An 18190-nucleotide genomic window follows, 5' to 3' on the forward strand; every position below is an offset into this window, starting at 1 on the left:
CCCATAAAACATTCCCCCCCATTCCCCCCCAAGGGGGATGAATACATTTGCAAGCCACTGTACATGTACCTTACCTCATTATAGTGATTGTGTGCGTGTGTGTTATTTACTTCTGCAGCTGCCTGAGCCTCTGCTGCAGCTCTAGGGTGGCGAAGGGCAGGGAGATGTCCGAAGCCAGGCTGGCCATCGAGTCCTTGTGGGGCAGGTGTTTCTGGGAGCTGGATATGGTGGTGTTCAGGTTGGAGGTGCTCCTGATGGAGGTGCTCCTGATGGGGCTGCCTGCGTACAGCTCCTCCCTCTGCTCCTCTCTGCGATGGAGGGTGTAGGTGGCGGCCTCCATTGGTGGTGTTGGGGGGTTGGTGTCTGGGGGAAGAGGTGACTCTGATGTGGAGAGTCTCTGGGAGGGGACGGTGGGGTTGACCACGCTGGCTTTCCTCACTTGGACAGAGGAGGGCTGTTCCGACGCATGCGTCTGCTTCTCCAGAAACAGAACCTGACATACAGAAGAGCAGAGCACAGCGCTATACTGTACATTGTGATAGGACGTTTTCTTTACACACTTCAATCGGTAACTTAAGAAAATAGACAGCAGGTCTAATATGGTTGCGTCACAAATGGCACCCTATTTCCTACAATGTAGATCCCTATGGGCCCTGGTCAAAAGTACAGTAGTGCATTACATAGGGAATAGGGTGCCATTTTGGGGCACTGTCTATCCTTACCCTGAGTGCCAACTTCAGTTTGAGTGTGGAGCTGGGTCCAGAGTTCCTCAGGGAAAATTGCTGAGTGAACATCATGTCCTCTTCCACCAATAGACCACTCAAGGGGACTGTAAGATTCCCCAGGGTGCACTTGTGCTTGTCGTCCTTCACCTGGACATCGACAGGCAAGCCAACAAAGGGTTAACATCAGATATTCTATAATTCACATACACTTACTGTAAACTCAATGTTTAACCCAAGCAAAAACAGAAAAAAACATCTAGTACATGTATACAAATAGATCACCTACCAGTTGTGGTATGATGAAAAATGTATGTAAAGTGTACAGTACCTCCACTTCCAGCTCCTGCCTCCTGGGGTTATGGATGAGGAAGGAGAAAGCTTCCTCCCACATGGGCTCATTGGTTTTATGGCGGATCTAAAGAAAGCACATATAGAATCAAATATGCTGTAATAGAAAATAATAGAATCAACATAAGAACAGGAGTGGAATATGATGTTTACAATTATACTTTACAATTATCTATAGAAACCATGCCCACTGTAGTTTCTTACCTTACTCTCAAATGATTTGTTCCCAACTGTGAAATGAACGCAAGGACTTGGTTCACTGCTCGTTTTCTTGCCGGACTGTGAGAGATGACCAGGAAAAGATTGGCTCTGAATGACTGTTACTAAGACAAAAACCCACACTGAAAACACTCATATTCTTCAGCTTATTGTAGTAACACAAATATTATACAGTAGAAATAAACTGAAATCAGTGAAGAAATGGTTCAGAAATTCTATCCTCAGATAAAAGAGAATATACATTAGGCTGCATCTCAAAATTGTTTTCTTTTCCTTATTTAGTAGCCTTTGGCATAGAGGGCTTTTTGGACAATGCACAGTAGCTAGGAAACAGTCAACCTTGGTTTTAGTTAGACCACATTCTTCAATCTAATTTCAAGTTCATTCTCAGTTTTGAAACCCAAGAACTCTCACTGTTGGCAACCGGTTTATAAAAGATACTTTGTACATATAACAATGTCTATGTTCCAAATGGCACCATATTCCCTGCGTAGTGCACTACTTTTTACGAGGGTCCAAGCAAGAACAAACAATGACTCACAGTGAACAAACAATGACTCACAGTGAACAAACAATGACTCACAGTGAACAAACAATGACTCACAGTGAACAAACAATGACTCACAATGAACAAACAATGACTCACAATGAGTCCACATAAGACGTCTATGCGTGCTATCTGTGTATGGCGTGCATCATCCCACTTTCTTACTTTACCTTCCGGGACTTAAAGACAGAGGCTTGCTTCAACACGTCATGGTTGAAATTAAACAGGTTGCTCTTTTATACAAAAGGGGGGAGATGGGGAGAAAATCAGACCCAGAGTTAGTGGGATGGGGGATTGATTATAGTTAAAGGTTTAGCTTTGGTCCAGGACGTCGCAGCCGAACGACACCCTGGACCAGAGCTACAGTCGGTTGTATGAAAACAACAACAATCTATAGAGAATGAATGAAAGGAGACACCCAATAAATCAAGGGAGAGGAATATCCAACACATAAATAACGTCCATCTATGAACGATAGGTAACAATGGGGACGTCATAATGAATAAGGCAGTATCAAATAAAAGCTGAAGAGAGGAGAATGAAAACGTCATTCATTTTCGGGAGAAGCGATAGGATGAGGTGCTGCTGTGAACTTGCGACGAGGGATGTTGTTTAGATCGAGCATAATAAGAGATCTGATAGTATTTCAATATTCCCTTACTTAGACGTAACGGTCCAGTGAACAGACACTTCAAGAAACATCATCTTTGCCTGTCACCTCTGTTTAGACCGAGAATGACAGGCGTCAACGCATCCTTGAATTGATGCGCCACAAAATACACCCCTCAATCCAATACCCTGATACCTTGAAATCAATAGTACTTTGTAAACCATGTTTTCAATGCCTGCACCTTGGTGTTGGACGAAAGATGCACTGCCCTCTATCTGGAGTTATTGGAATTATTATTTAGTCAATATGATAAATATTCATGATCAACTGGGTATGGGAAATTACTGTATAATAATATTATTAGGATTTGCAACCATGCATCAGAGTTAATCAACATGCTTTATGGTACAAGACTCACAGCAGCAGGTCTGTTACTTAGCTCTGGTCCAGGGCGTTGTTCGACTGGGTGATAGTGAACTCGCATCCGAACGACGCCCTGCACCAGAGCTAGTGTGTTACTGTTTAACCCCACCACACACCGCTAATGCTAACTCTACGATGCAGAGTACCGGAGGACTCACAAATAAGGTTCTATACATTGAGGTGTATAGACTAGGCCAGATGCTCTCCTCTCTTTTAAGTTTCCGCACGCAACGCTCCATGTGAAGACGCTCTTTATAGGAGAGAACAGGGAGGGAAGAAGGTCAAGTATGGCTTAGACGCTAGAGATGCTGCCAGGCTCATTTAGGAGTTGACTGTCTTGGTCTGATATTGACCCATCTGTTGGTTAAGGTCAGCGTTCAAAAGGTGAAATAGTGTTTTGAAGGAGGAGAGAAAAAAACAGGAGTTTCAACAAACAGACACTCAAATGAAGCCATTGAGGTGCTCATGTCATGTTCAAGGTGTGTTATGTATGTGGAAGACCATGACAGACAGGGTTGAGGTGAGAACAGTAAACTACGGCATGTTGGCTGAACTACAATTTTGTACTGAAAATGTCTTGTCAAGCTGGGTTAAAAATATTTCTGAACATTCTTTTGAGGTTCAATTTGGCATGATTCACAATAGCTGCCTTGGGTGGAGTAGAATATGTCCAGAAAGTAGAAATATATGACATTCTTCTCTGTATGCTTATTCACAACATTTAATAAGTCTACATTTGTTACAAAATTAACACTAATGTATAGCATGGGCAAAATGTATTATAATTCTGAAGTAAATGTTATCATTTAGGGTAGCCTAGTGGTTAGAGTGTTGGACTCGTAACTGGAAGGTTGCAAGTTCAAATCCCCGAGCTGACAAGGTACAAATCTGTTGTTCTGCCCCTGAACAGGCAGTTAACCCACTGTTCCTAGGCATTCATTGAAAATAAGAATTTGTTCTTAACTGACTTGCCTGGTTAGATAAAATAAAAATGTACAATATGTCAAATCAACTGCAGTGTCATGTGCTTTCACCTGCAGCAGTCTAAAGATGCCTCACATTCAGCAATTCAATAATGTAGCGATCTGCCTCATTCTGCCACCAGAGCACTCATTCAACCTTTAACTTCTAAATCCCTGTCACCTAGTTCTACTCACCGGCAGGTTCTTGGCTGAGTCCAAGTACACCACCAGCAGAGCAGACGAGAGTCCATCATTGGCCAGGTTGCGGTCAGCTCGCACACTCCTTAATACCTGATTGGACAGGAGAGACAGTGGGAGGTCACTCCTCAGACAAACTGGACTAGGAGAAGTGAGCAGCCTTGTAATTCACGTGTTACATAATGAATTAACGTGCATCTGGCAGTAACAAGACTGAAAGAGAGGCTAAGCCAAGGGCAATGTAGTTCACTACATTAGTTAGAGAATAGGGTGCCATTTGGCACGTGGACAAGGTGTCCAAGCTAGCCTCCTAGTAAAATGTCTTGAATTATCAGACAATCTGGAGGGGGGGGGGGGTAAGTAAGTACCAACTTTAAAAAGAGAAGGTTTTTTAATACTGCACCTGGTCCATCTTGTCAGGGGTAGAGAGCAGGGAGAGCCACTCCAATTTCATGTGTAGTTTCCCCGTGGAGACTTCTTCCAGGTCAAACCACTAGAACGACAGGTTGTTCAAGGATTTTTTTTCTCATTTTGTCTGTCATAGTGAAGTGTACCTATGATGAAAATTACAGGTCTCTCATCTTTTTAAGTGGGAGAACTTGCACAATTGGTGGCAGACTAAATACTTTTTTGCCCCACTGTATGTCTCACATCTCAACAGTGTAAAGTGGTGAGTGAATCAGACAATAAAAAGGACACCCAACACATAGTGTACAGTTCTCATGGATGACATCACAGCATCTTTAAATGAACACAGACAGATAATATACTAAGGCAAATAAATCTCTATCGAAGTGCCGAACTGAAGCCAAGTTCATGTTTTAATTTGATTTGAACCACATTTATTTGACGATGCAAAAAATATATCAGATTTACCTCATCTACCTTCTGCTCTTTGTGAAGCTCTTTCATATCGATCATCAGGCTGCAATTGAAGACACAAAGATTGGATAAGAAATCAGTAGGGGGTCATTAAGTAAACACCCTGAATCACCACAACAGAAGCAAAATCGATTCTCTGATACAGCATGTTGGCACTCTGACCCAGTCAGGGCCAATAGGGGAATAGGTTGCCATTTGGGACACAGCCAGGACCCTGTTAGGTGCTATGCTATAGCAGCACTAGAGCTTAGACAAAACAAAATCAGCCTTCCATTGGGATGAGGCCCAAGAGAAAGGGCTTTAGTCCAACTCCTAATGTGACTGATCACAGATACTTAATACATCAAAGATACTTTAATTTGTCTCTTCTCTCTTCCAAGTTTGCGATAGATCTGTTCCAAGGCATTACTTGTGGCTTGCTGACACTGAAGGCTCGGCATCAGCGAGCCGCAAGTAACGCTCTGGGCCAGAGCTAAGTTTGTGACATATTTTCAGGCTAGAATTAAACAGACTGCTCTGGCTATTATAAGGTCATTTGTTTGATATTGGGTACGATAACTCACAATGCATTTTACCATGAGGTAATAAGAAAAAGGACAGGACATGAGCTTACCTCCCCAGGAAATCATCTTTGTCTGGGTCCTCATCAAACAACTCAATCTCCAGGTGTTGGCCTGAGTGCTCATATACCAGTGCCTGGAAAGGACTTATGTCAATTAATCTTCAATCTCAGATATAGTAGGTCACACTGAATATAGCCAAAGGCTTGTAAAACATGACACGGTGGGTAAAACTGCATGAGAGCCAAAAATATGAGGAAATATTGGACTGTTGGACATATGTATGGAAGTTGTATCTGGTTCTACATATAGCCTATGTTGCTGTCCCCTGGGGTAGTTAGCACAGAGGGGCAGGTTTCATTGACGTTTCTGCCACTGGGAAAGTCACTGTATGATATAACCATATGTGCCATTGGAAAGAGTTCATTTTCAGTTGATTTCGTTTACCTCGTAAACTTCGTTCCATTTGGGGTGCAGGCTCTCTTTGACGGTCTTGCTCTGGAAGAGCTGGTTTCCAATATGGAGGACGCCGTAAGGGTCAGACTTCCCCTTGATCAGGCCACCCAGGAATTTATCCTTCCCTTCCAGGTCCTGAGCCTCCAGGAAGTGAATCCTCAGGACTCCCTGGTGACACACACAGCACAGGGACACTTTAAAAATAGGACACAGTAAAATATTAAAGGGACATTGCACTTTCAAACCAAAGTTTGTCAGATGATTTCAAACTTCTAAAGTAATCGAATTGTGGTCTAAAACTCTAAAGTAGTCAAGATGAAACCACGTCCCACAACATCCGTTGTGTGGATCCAGCTATATGCCTCCACCCCAAATTAATGGAAAAGATACGCACTGAATAAAACCGGGAAAACCAGGAAATTAAGACAATGCTTATCTTTTCCATTAATTTGGGTTGAAGGCATACAGCTGGATCTACACATCCAATGTCTTGAAACACGGTTTCATCTTGACATTAGTCTACCTCTTCGTATTTTGTTCAATAGTCCGTTGGTTTATATATTCCCAAAAAATGTGCATGCCAAAATACTAAGATGTGTTTTTTTCAGTTTAGTGATCCTTTAATTAGTGTGTGAAATATGATGATGTGTGATTAGATATAAAAACAGGTGAAAGGCTGCAGTACTTTTGGCATAGGGAAACGTAGCTGAGCAAGTTCTACATCCCCCACCAGTGGGATAGTGATGCGGTTGGGCGACACCAGGTAGCTGTAGATCATGTCCTGAATTAGACTGTCAGACAAGCCACTGAGGAAAAAACGAAAAACACAGCAAACCCCACAGTCAGTCAGTACAACCTTGGGATGACAGTAGTCTCACCTAATCTCAGTCAAGCACAAAGGAACATGTCTTTTTCCATTTTATAAGATGGAAGGAACATTGGAAGAGGTTCAAGCACCTCAAAATATCAATGTAATCCACTAGGGAGTCAACACTTAGCAGTGACATTAAGGAGGTCTTACGGCCTGGGAATTACAATGCCTGGTTAAGAGAAGTCGATAGCCATAAGTGGTCTAGTATCTGCTGAGATTTTCTGTTAACCTTTGAGCTCTCCACTTCGGCCTAATTCTGTACACAGAAATAACTGCATGAGAGGGTTGAAGCGATCTGTAAAGATTAAACAACCGTATATATTTGAAAAGGCATAGAACCAATTTAAATACCTCCATATGCAGTACATTCCTTCACTCTTTCTCTCTTATTTCTCTAAGAAATGTAGTTATCCTTTTATCCTATCATTTCTTTTGCAGCTAAGCTAAGGAGCAATACAAAGGACTTGATTCATCTTTAGTGTGGGATCAATCACGTGGAACACACACAGGTACACACACAAGCACATAAGCGGGGTGAACTGTTTTCAACTTGCAGCTGGCGTTGACCGTCGCATACATGCAGCTCGGTGGCAAGTAAAACAACGTATTTAATATTACAGTACACCTACCGTACTATAAATACGGTATCAAAGAAAGTACTGTGTAACGGCACACAGTACAATACCGTAAAATGTACTGTATTATACTGTAAAAAAGTAAATACTACCATAATCTGAATTAAGGGGAGAGGTTTGTATTTTACTGTAATTACAAAGAATTGGTGCAATCAAGTTGGCTGCTAGGTAAAGTGTTTACACATGAATTAATGGTATTTTATATGACTTTGCACTTCTAGAGGTATAACAACATAGGAGTTAAATGGGTAGAGTGTTCTCACTCACGATTACAACAAATATCGCATCTTACAGGCATGCCTCAAAATATGTTAAATGAGACAGAAACAACAATACCATGCACCCACTATTGGTCAAATGTTTTTTTGGCGCTCCAAAGTTACGGTACGGTACTGTATTATGTGGGGTGGAATTACAGTACAGTTCAAAATATAGTAATTATTTTCCCACCCACAACATTTTCCCATAATGCAACATAACTTACAGTATGCTGCAGTAAAGCATTTCGGAGTTTTTTACTGTTGATAATACCCCAAATTACCATATAATTTACAGTTCTCTGTTACAGTGTGTAACGTGTACGCTGGGAGTCAGGAAGCAAGTACCGGGAGTGACTTCAATAATAAATAACAAAACAAGAAACACAAGTAGCGTACAGACATGAAACACTGAAACAGAAACAATAATGCCTGCGAACCAAAGGAAGTGACATAGGGAAGGTAATCAGGCAGGTGATGGAGTCCAGGTGAGTCTGATGAGGCGCTGGTGTGCGTAACGATGGTGACAGGTGTGCGTAATAATGAGCAGCCTGGTGACCTCGAGTTCCATCCCCTAGCCTCCACAAACAGACCCACAGTGTCCTGACTGCACAGATCTATTACACCCCTACAGAGAACTAGCGGTGTAGGGGATGACTTCCGTCACTGAGCTGTGGATGTGTCAACACCCGTGTCTAAATAAATAGACTGTGGGGAGGAGAGTGGCTGTATCATGAAATCTTTATTAGGGCCTTTTTCCACCGCCACATTAGCATTTACATGAGTTAAAAGGGCAAAAGCCACTGTTAACTCACAACCATATAGAAACTAAGAAGAGAATGTGAATAACAGAGATGATGCCTGACGTCTGCAGAGAAAGCAAAGGCTACCTGCACTTCAAATGGCTTGGCTCCTTTACCAGCAGGGGGAAACATACAGTATTCTAATGGATCCATTGGCTTATGGATGAGTTGTGCTTGTTTCCCCAGCCAACAGTTCTCTGTCTATGTTATGTGACTCTTATGTATGCATGTTGTTGCTGTACGTGTCTTGCTGGTGAGTTGTTACAAATCCAATTTGCTCTTGTGGGATTCAATTCAACGCAAGTAGTAGCACCGCCACACAACAGCAAAATGTAAAGACAACACAAGAAAAGTGTTTACTTCTTAGCCAATGCCTCTGTACAGTCACGTCTATTATATTCGACACTAAAGCATAACAGTTGCTCTCCAAAAAGCAGACCATCCAATTAGCTCTTTCCTTTAAATGGGCCCTAAGAAATCCCCAAGTCCCCTGCCCATTACCCCATCATTTCGGAGTTGAGAGATGTGCAGAATAGAGTATTTTAGCAACCTTAGAGAGTTGGTGGAGCAGCCCAATTTACACACTATAGATCTCTATAAAGTCAGAGTTGAGTTGCACAAATGAAAGCGACAGCTTGTTCAATCATAAAAACCTTCTTGCTTTCTGAGCCTTTTTAGTCTCACAGCTTGCAGGCAGGCATGTGTTGCGGTGAGCAGGTGTAGGGCGATGGTCCCTCTAGTTTAGTGGCAATCTGCAGTTCAAACAATAACAAAGCCCAAATGTATCCAAATCATAGATACAATATGGATGCAAGGACTCACCATCCCTGATATCAAAATGATAGTTTATACAGTGTTTGTTTGCAACTACACTGTTAACAACTAATGGAGTAAAACAAGTGTATACTTTGGGTTGTGATGCGTTACGACTATTGAACTGAGCCCATAAGGCATTTATATGTAATATTCTTTAAGAAACAAAATGGGTATATATCATTAATATAAAAGTTTTAAAAAATGGTTGTAGAAACCCCAAAACGTGTTGTACCTAAAAGTAGTGAAAGCTTTGCCTGACAAAAGAGGGTGTAGTGTGAAGTTGCCCCAAGATGCTGATCTTGGGTCAGTTTGACATTTTCCCCACTAGTGGTTAAGGTTAGGATTGGGGGAGGGGAACACGCTCCTAGATCTGGACCTAGGGGAAACTTCACCCCAGAGCACAAAACAGACCCAGATTACTTACTTGAGCCCAGGAATGTCTAGTATATTGGTGAGGCCTGTCCAGTTGATGTCCAAAAGCTAGATGAAAACAAAACACATGTAGATTTAGCGGTATGGAATCTGGAAGAACACGCTGTACAGAGAACGATTGAAAAGCCACACCTGCGCTTTTTAACTTAAATGATCTAAAAACAAACACCATCTTATAGAAGGGAAAAAAGCACACAGGGAAACTAGCCAGAAGAGTGAGATTAAGTAAATGATCTACATTGATTCAAGCACTTGACAAATGAACCAATTTCCTTTGAAATCGGACAATTTTGCAGCCGAAAAATGACAAGATGGTGTGCAAACAAGCATATTTTTTTCCTGCAGTTTTACCCTATATTTAGCCTGATGGAACCAGCCTTAAATCTGTGTTCCATTTCTGTAGTAAATACCCAATACAACTTTATTATTTACGAACAACATAAATGTGTCTTCTGCTCTGTTCTCAACCCCTGAGCTACCATTTTGTGTTATCATGGCTTGATGTCTCAATATACAAAACAATACACAATGACGGTGAGACATACAGTATATGTATACAATCAGGCTGGTTCTAACAGGCTACTAGAGTTAAATACTGTACCTAACTGTTGTACTTGTTTCAGCTTTCTCTTAAATACGTTACTGTTGAACTGGGGACACACATCTTTGTACAGTCTGTGTATGAGTCAGTGTTAGAACACTGACACCAAAGATACCGCCCCCCCCCAGATTGGACTAATACTTGACCCGCTGAAAGATTATTACAAAAACAATCCTCTGGAACCAAATCCGTATACAGGGGCTGTCCCCAGTGACATCCTATTTCCTATGGACCCTGGTCAACAGTAGCACACAACGTAGAAATATGGCGCCATTTGGGATGTACACAGGTTCTATTAAGGTCAGGGAGCCAGGGACTGTGTATTTTTCCATGCAAAGTCTCTTACCAAAAGGTTTTGTGGTTATACAATGTTATGATAAAAGGGGACAATGCCTGTTTGAAATCACCCTGCATATTGGTAAAAACGTGAACATTTTATCTGAGTGACAGCACAGCTAAGCCAGAAAAAGTTACCGGCAAGGAGTTGGACAGGTAGTAACTTCTAAGCCGATGGGTATTTTTTTTCTTTATGCGAGTCGGAGCTTTGATGCGTCTCTTGGCTCAAAGAATCAATTTCAATGCGTTTTACAGCCCCCACCCCCCCTATCTCTCTCTCTCTCTGTGTTGCCTACATACACTGCAGCAGATATAGTGTTGAGCAAGGACTGTCCAGAACACTGCAAGGCAACCAAAGTAGCCAATATGGTGCATTTCCACTGCATGGATTGGTGCCAATGTTTGGCCCAAATACTGTATGTTGCCTTTTGTGTCTAACTCTGGTGCATACAAAGAAGGCTGGAGTGACACCAGCTGCCGTGGAGAAGCCCTATAGGGGGTACTTTACCGTAGCAGTGAACTGGCAGAGCAGTGTGGCTTCTTCTCCAAGCATAACATGATCAACTAATGGAGGGTCCTTGGAGACCATGTACACAATGTGTACCAATTAAAACAGCTGCGCATTGCAGAACTTTGCAGCTGTGCATTTTAGCTGTGCATTGCGGAACCAGCCATCCTAAGGATGTTTCCCCTCCAGTTCTCTGCATTTCACCTCTCTGGCAACACAGCACAGACAAGGGCATTGCCTAAAATGGTATCCTCCCATCCACAAGTTGTCTCAGAATGCCATTTTATTTGGTAAGTCAAGATTGAAAAATTTAAGGAGGAGAATGAAGGGTTGTCCGCTTCACTGTGATTCTGGAGAATATTCTACATAGTCCTACCCCCTTAAATCAGAGAGAAGAGGGCCCCTTTTCATCCTTTACCTCAAAGGTTCTTCCATAAAATGTGCTTTTTCCCCCATTATTAGGATGACAGAAAATTTAAATATAAGCATGCCCGAGGCCACAGAAACAGGAGCTCCTGGTCCAGAGTCTGTGGTCTGCTCTCAAAGAAGATGAATTACACTCAGATACTGTGTAGTTAACACCCACTGCGTGGCTTGTGTCCCAACATGTAACAACACTGCGACTCACAGTCTTACCACTACACTCCTCCTGCTTCTTCTCTCTGCTGTCTGCAATGCGGCTGGCATAGGCAGTGCAAAGAAATCCACCAAAGTAGGACTAGCCTGATCTATGTCTATTTAAGGCTCCAGTGTCTCCACTCGGGACTCGTATCTGACTTAAATTGGCCAAATGTTTAGGCAGAACATAGGCCTGGAGGCTCAGCACTACAGGAAGGAAGACAGTGATAAAATAGCCATTGCTGTCTTCAACTGTCTTGCAAGCAGCTAATGATGCAAGTGACTTTAATTCCAAATGATAGAAAGAGGAAGTGTGTGTCAAGACTAGAACTTACAGGTTTCTTCAGAAAGAACAGGGACAAGGCTCCTATCAGGGGCATGTCACCTAGCAACGGCTCCATGACTACTCTCAACACTCCATGGAGCTGTGAAACACAAAAGAAGCATCAAGATAAAAACACGCTCGCAGAGATAAAACACACACACAACCACACATCATTAAGGGAGCTTTCAGTATCAGGGAACCAATACTACAGGCCCTTGACTCACCTAATGACCTGTCTGTGAACATTCAAGAGTGGATGACTGGACACCACAGCAGGCACGTGCCTCCAGAGACACTCCAAAGTGGTATTTCACTCCAAAGATGCCCCCCCCACACACACACACTACTACTGCATTACTATCAGACATAACATATCTGTCATCCTCAACTTCCTGAACAGATATAATTAGCTCTCTCTCTCTAGACAAGCAGGTCGTTTAAGTGCTGATACTGTATATGAGCAAAACAGGCCCCACTATTATTTTTGTTCAATGGACATGAGTTTAAAACAAAATGGTAATTATCCATATAAAGAACCCAGTGTCTATTGTCTCAATCGCAGTATTTGTTTAATAAAAATAATTTCAAAATAAGACAGGATTTAAACTCCCCTTCAAAAGACGCAAAGTATGCTGTTTCCAAACTCCACTATACAATGTACTGTGAGTATGAGAAATGTGAGCCAGTGCTTTATAATAGGGGTTTGTGATGTAAATATCTTCAAGGGACGATACTAATGGCTCTTTGGCTCTAAGGAGACAGATTGATTGCTTTCCCTACTAGCTATGTTTCATTGCTGCCTGCTACGCAATGGCCAAAGACATATAAACACTGGTTTTGTTCAAGGCCTACTCTCGATTTTCTCCGACACATATAAACACACACAACAATAGTTATTGTCAACAATAACTATGACAAAAAATATTAGTCAACAACCTACTTTTCCTGAGGGAAAAACAAGATGAGATGCCATGGAAAAAAACGATAACACTGTTGTCAGCCATGATTTACCATATAGGCTACAGTACAAAGCCTTGGCTACAGGTTACCAATTTAGGCAAACAGCTCATTTCTCCCAATCATAACCTTGGTCAAATACACATGGTTAGCAGATGTTAATGCGAGTGTAGTGAAATGCTTGTGCTTCTAGTTCTGACAGTGCAGTAATATCTACCGAGTAATCGAACAATTCCTCAACAACTACCTAATACACATAAATCTAAGTGAAGGGATGGAATAAGAATATATACATATAAATATAAGGATGAGCGATGACCGAGCGGCATAGGCAAGATGCAATAGATGGTATAAAATACAGTATATACATAAACTACCAGTCAAAGGTTTTAGAACACCAACTCATTCAGGGGGTTTTCTATATTTTTACTACTTTCTACATTGTAGAGTAATAGTGAAGACATCAAAAATATGAAATAACACATATGGAATTATGTAGAAACCTAAAAATGGTTAAACAAATCAAAATATATTTCAAATAGCCACCCTTTGCCTTAATGACAGCTTTGCACACTCTTGGCATTCTCTCAACCAGCTTCATGAGATAGTCAACGGGAATGCATTTCAATTAATAGGTGTGCCTCCTTAAAAGTTCATTTGTGGAATTTCTTTCCTTCTTAATGCATTTGAGCCGATCAGTTGTGTTGTGAGGTAGGGGGGTATACAGAAGATAGCTATATTTGGTAAAAGACCAAGTCCATAATATTGCAAGAACAGCTCAAATAAGCAAAGAAACATCAGTCCATCATTACTTTAAGACATGAAATTCAGTCGATACGGAAAGTTTCAAGAACTTAAAAATCTTCAAGCTCTATGATGAAACTGGCTCTCATGAGCACTGCCACAGGGATGGAAGACCCAGAGCTACATCTGCTGCAGAGGACAAGTTCATTAGAGTTACAGCCTCAGAAATTGCAGCCCAAATAAAAGCTTCACAGATTTCAAGTAACAGACACATCTCAACATCAACTGTTCAGGCCTTTATCATTGAATTTCTGAAAACAAACCAGTACTACCAAACCAATACTACCAATACTCAAAACATTTCAAACTACTTTTGTAATACAACTTGAGGTATTTCTAAACATATATAATTGAGCAAATTGAAGACGGGATGATCTGTGTTAAATACAGGAGCAAAACAAACTGACGCTACTTTTCTGGTTACGAACCTCTATCAAAAGGTACACATGAAGTGACGTTAGTTCTGAACTTTGGTACTTCTTCATTACACAAAGGAAAAACCTCAACCAATTTCTACAAACTGGTGACATCCAGTGGAAGCAGTAGGAACTGCAGGAAAGTCGAAAAGACAGTGACTTTTCGGGGTTTCGCCTGCTAAATAAGTTCTGTTATACTCACAGACATGATTCAAACAGTTTTAGAAACTTCAGAGTGTTTTCTATCCAATACTAATAATAATATGTATATATTAGGATCTGGGACAGAGTAGGAGGCAGTTCAGTTTGGGCACGCTATTTATCCAAAAGTGAAAATGCTGCCCCCTACCCCAAACAGGTTAAGTGTTATATCATAGTTTTGATGTCTTCACTATTATTCTACCACGTAGAAACATGTTCTTTTTTTATTAGTAAAAATAGTAAAAATAAAGAAAAACCCTTGAAGCTGTTCTAAAACTTTTGACTGGTAGTGTTTGAGGTGAGAAATGCAAGATACGTAAACATTGTTAAAATGGCATTACCAAAGTGACTAGTGATCCATTTATTAAAGTGGCCAATGATTTCAAGTCTGTATGTAGGCAGCAGCCTCTCTGTGTTAGTGATGGCTGTTGAACAGTCTGATGGCCTTGAGATAGAAGCTATAGGCAGTCTCTCGGTCCCAGCTTTGATGCACCTGTACTGACCTCGCCTTCTGGATGATAGTGGGGTGAACAGGCAGTGGCTCGGGTGGTTGTTGTCCTTGACGATCTTTTTGGCCTTCTTGTGAAATCAGGTGCTGTAGGTGTCGAGGAGGGAAGGTAGTTTGCCCTCGGTGATGCGTTTGGCAGACAGCCCCACCCTTTGGAGAGCCTTGCGGTTGTGGGCGGTGCAGTTGCCGTACCAGGCGGTGATACAGCTCGACAGGATGCTCTCAATTGTGCATCTGTAAAGGTTTGTTAGGGTTTTAGGTGACAAGCCAAATTTCTTCAGCCTCCTGAGATTGAAGAGGTACTGTTGTGCCTTCTTCACCACACTGTCTGTGTGGATGGACCATTTCAGTTTGTCCTTGATGTGTACACCGAGGAACTTAAAACTTTCCACCTTCTCTACTGCTGTCCCGTCGATGTGGATAGGAGGGGTCTCCCTCTGCTGTTTCCTGAAGTCCACGATAATCTCCTTTGTTTTGTTGACGTTGAGTGAGAGGTTATTTTCCTGACTCCTGATTCCAAGTGCCCTCACCTCATCCCAGTAGGCGGTCTCGTTGTTGTTGGTAATCAAGCCCACTACTGTTGTGTCATCTGCAAACTTGATGATTGAGTTGGAGGCGTGCATGGCCACACAGTCATGGGTGAACAGGGGGTACAGGAGGGGGCTGAGCACGCACCCTTGTGGGGCCCCAGTGTTGAGGATCAGCAAAGTGGAGATGTTGTTTCCTACCTTCAACACCTGGGGGTGGACCGTCAGAAAGTCCAGGACCCAATTTCACAGGGCGGGGTTGAGACCCAGGGCCTCAAGCTCAATGATGAGCTTGGAGGGTACTATGGTGTTAAATGCTGAGCTGTCGTCAATGAACAGCATTCTTACATAAGTATTCCTCTTGTCCAGATGGGTTAGGGCAGTGTGCAGTGTGATGGCGATTGCATCGTCTGTGGACCTATTGGGGCGGTATGCAAATTGTAGTGGGTCTAGGGTGGCAGGTAAGGTGGAGGTGATATGATCCTTGACTAGTCTCTCAAAGCACTTCATGATGACAGAAGTGAATGCTACGGGGCGATAGTCTTTTAGTTCAGTTACCTTTGCCTTCTTGGGTACAGGAACAAGGGTGGCCATAACAGTGAATCCATAAAGAAAAAACGCAGAGAATCCAAGCTTTCCAACAATGTCAGAATTATTACTGTATTAATACTCAGCAAATATAATTAACATTTTCAATAGAGAAAAAAGATCTGCACTCGCATTTTGCCAACTGCGAGAGCAGCAACACAGATGTATAACAATGCACATGGCAAAATAGAGCTTCTGTTGTGGTCAAAGCAAAAAAAGCCTACGTGAAAGTAAGAGAGTAAAAAGTATTATTTCTAGTTGAGGTTAGTTACAATTGAAGTGTCCTGGCTGCGCATCAGTTCAAAAGAGAGACTAATATATAATATAATAATAATATAATATATATATAATAATAATATAATATAATATAATATAATAATAATATATGCCATTTAGCTGACGCTTTTATCCAAAGCGACTTACAGTCATGTGTGCATACATTCTACGTATGGGTGGTCCCGGGAATCGAACCCACTACCCTGGCGTTACAAGCACCATGCTCTACCAACTGAGCCACAGAAGGACCAGACTAGTATATATATATATATATATATATTACTAGTGACTGAAGTGACCGCCAAGAGCTGTAGCCTATGGGAGAGCCAGACAGATCAGCTCAATCAGACTGTGCAACTGAAAGACGTTCATTCTGCCAATGAGAGGATTGCATAAAAATATTCTGCAAAGGCATGCATGCTTATGATTGGACAAAACAGATGAAAAGGAGCTTCATGTCAAATGTTATGTTTATTAGTCTCACATGGAATTCTCATCACATTGTCGTCAAATATTTATATTACATTTTTTGAGGGGGTTATAAAAAAGGCCATCTGAAAGTGCACATGATGGAAGTTAAAAAGGTAAATATAAATGATTTCATGGGGTAAAGAAACACACTGACTAATAGGTGACTTAAATGATTGTGACTAAAACTAGACAAAAATTGTCCAGAGTTTTAGCCGACTGATAAGGAGGATGAAATGACTCAAATGCGACGAAGATGAAAAGGTATTTTAGTCAAAAGACTAAGACTAAAACTACATCTAAAACCGAAGTCTAAACTAACACCGCACACAAGGGTAACTGATCACACAGCATATTGCTCGCAAGTCATTGCAGTAAAAACAAATCTAATGTTGTTTGCAAGCCAGTGTAATTGAGCAAGCAGGCATCATTAAAGTCACTTTTACATGCACTCAAAACATTCGGTTGGAGTTTACTGTCCTCGACTCTGATGAACAGGTTATCCGTGACATTATAAACGATCAGAGCATCCATTACAGAGTTGTATAGTTAATATATTTTTATAGCCAGCCCCAGATCCAATTCAGACTTATAATATAATAATATATGCCATTTAGCAGACGCTTTTATCCAAAGCGACTTACAGTCATGTGTGCATACATTCTACGTATGGGTGGTCCTGGGGATCGAACCCACTACCCTGGCGTTACAAGTGCCATGCTCTACCAACTGAGCTACAGAAGGACCACACTTCAAGTGAAGGGTGTTTGTTAAATGAAATAAAATAAAACTTGTCCCCCCCCGGTGTTTTACATCCCTAAGAAATGACATATTAAAATATTATCACCCAAAAAATGTTACGTTAGGTTTTTATGCCTCTAATTAATCCTAAAACAACAGAATGAGACAATAACATAATTTCTGCATTACCTGTATGCTCTTAATACCAGCTTTGCAGTAGTATCTTTTGATGTCCACATCAATTTCAGTATTTCCAACAAAACTGGAGAAAAAATTTCAACATCATCAAAATCACATGTTTATCTATGTAAAAAAAAAAGAATGACATACTGCACAGAGTACATTCTATGACAAGCCAAAGGCTACAATCTGTCCAAAATGGAGATAGTCAGGTCACCTGATCTGTAGGTCCATGATGATCTGACGCTTGTCCACATTCTCTGTGTAAACCTTGACCCCGTTGATCCTTAAAGGCTAAACACAAGACAGAGGACATCACGATATCACCACTAGGCCTCAGCCCCCCACTTGTGTTCTACCCAGTATGAACATCGCCACTACTCTGTGTCCCC

The 18190-nt window shown here is 41.6% G+C and overlaps 1 protein-coding gene across 4 annotated transcripts in view; it reads right to left on the reverse strand.

The window, feature by feature from the left end:
- LOC118361539 (extended synaptotagmin-2-A-like) overlaps positions 1 to 18190 on the reverse strand; it is a 34732-nt gene that overhangs the window by 5628 nt on the left and 10914 nt on the right. For 2 of the 4 annotated variants that reach the window (XM_035741551.2, XM_052483234.1), the window contains exons 4-18: positions 18016 to 18092; positions 17808 to 17880; positions 12143 to 12232; positions 9737 to 9792; positions 6616 to 6736; positions 5922 to 6098; positions 5528 to 5610; positions 4909 to 4957; positions 4436 to 4525; positions 4030 to 4125; positions 2010 to 2072; positions 1278 to 1352; positions 1054 to 1140; positions 723 to 872; positions 111 to 493 (exon numbers count right to left, since the gene is read on the reverse strand). In XM_035741551.2, coding sequence (XP_035597444.1) covers positions 111 to 493; positions 723 to 872; positions 1054 to 1140; positions 1278 to 1352; positions 2010 to 2072; positions 4030 to 4125; positions 4436 to 4525; positions 4909 to 4957; positions 5528 to 5610; positions 5922 to 6098; positions 6616 to 6736; positions 9737 to 9792; positions 12143 to 12232; positions 17808 to 17880; positions 18016 to 18092 — 1670 coding nt within the window. The remainder of the gene's footprint in view (positions 1 to 110; positions 494 to 722; positions 873 to 1053; positions 1141 to 1277; positions 1353 to 2009; positions 2073 to 4029; positions 4126 to 4435; positions 4526 to 4908; positions 4958 to 5527; positions 5611 to 5921; positions 6099 to 6615; positions 6737 to 9736; positions 9793 to 12142; positions 12233 to 17807; positions 17881 to 18015; positions 18093 to 18190) is intronic. The other 2 variants (XM_035741553.2, XM_035741552.2) reach the window with 2 other exon arrangements.

The sequence above is a fragment of the Oncorhynchus keta genome, chromosome 28 (assembly GCF_023373465.1).
Source record: "Oncorhynchus keta strain PuntledgeMale-10-30-2019 chromosome 28, Oket_V2, whole genome shotgun sequence".
In the NCBI taxonomy this organism is placed as follows: domain Eukaryota; kingdom Metazoa; phylum Chordata; class Actinopteri; order Salmoniformes; family Salmonidae; genus Oncorhynchus; species Oncorhynchus keta.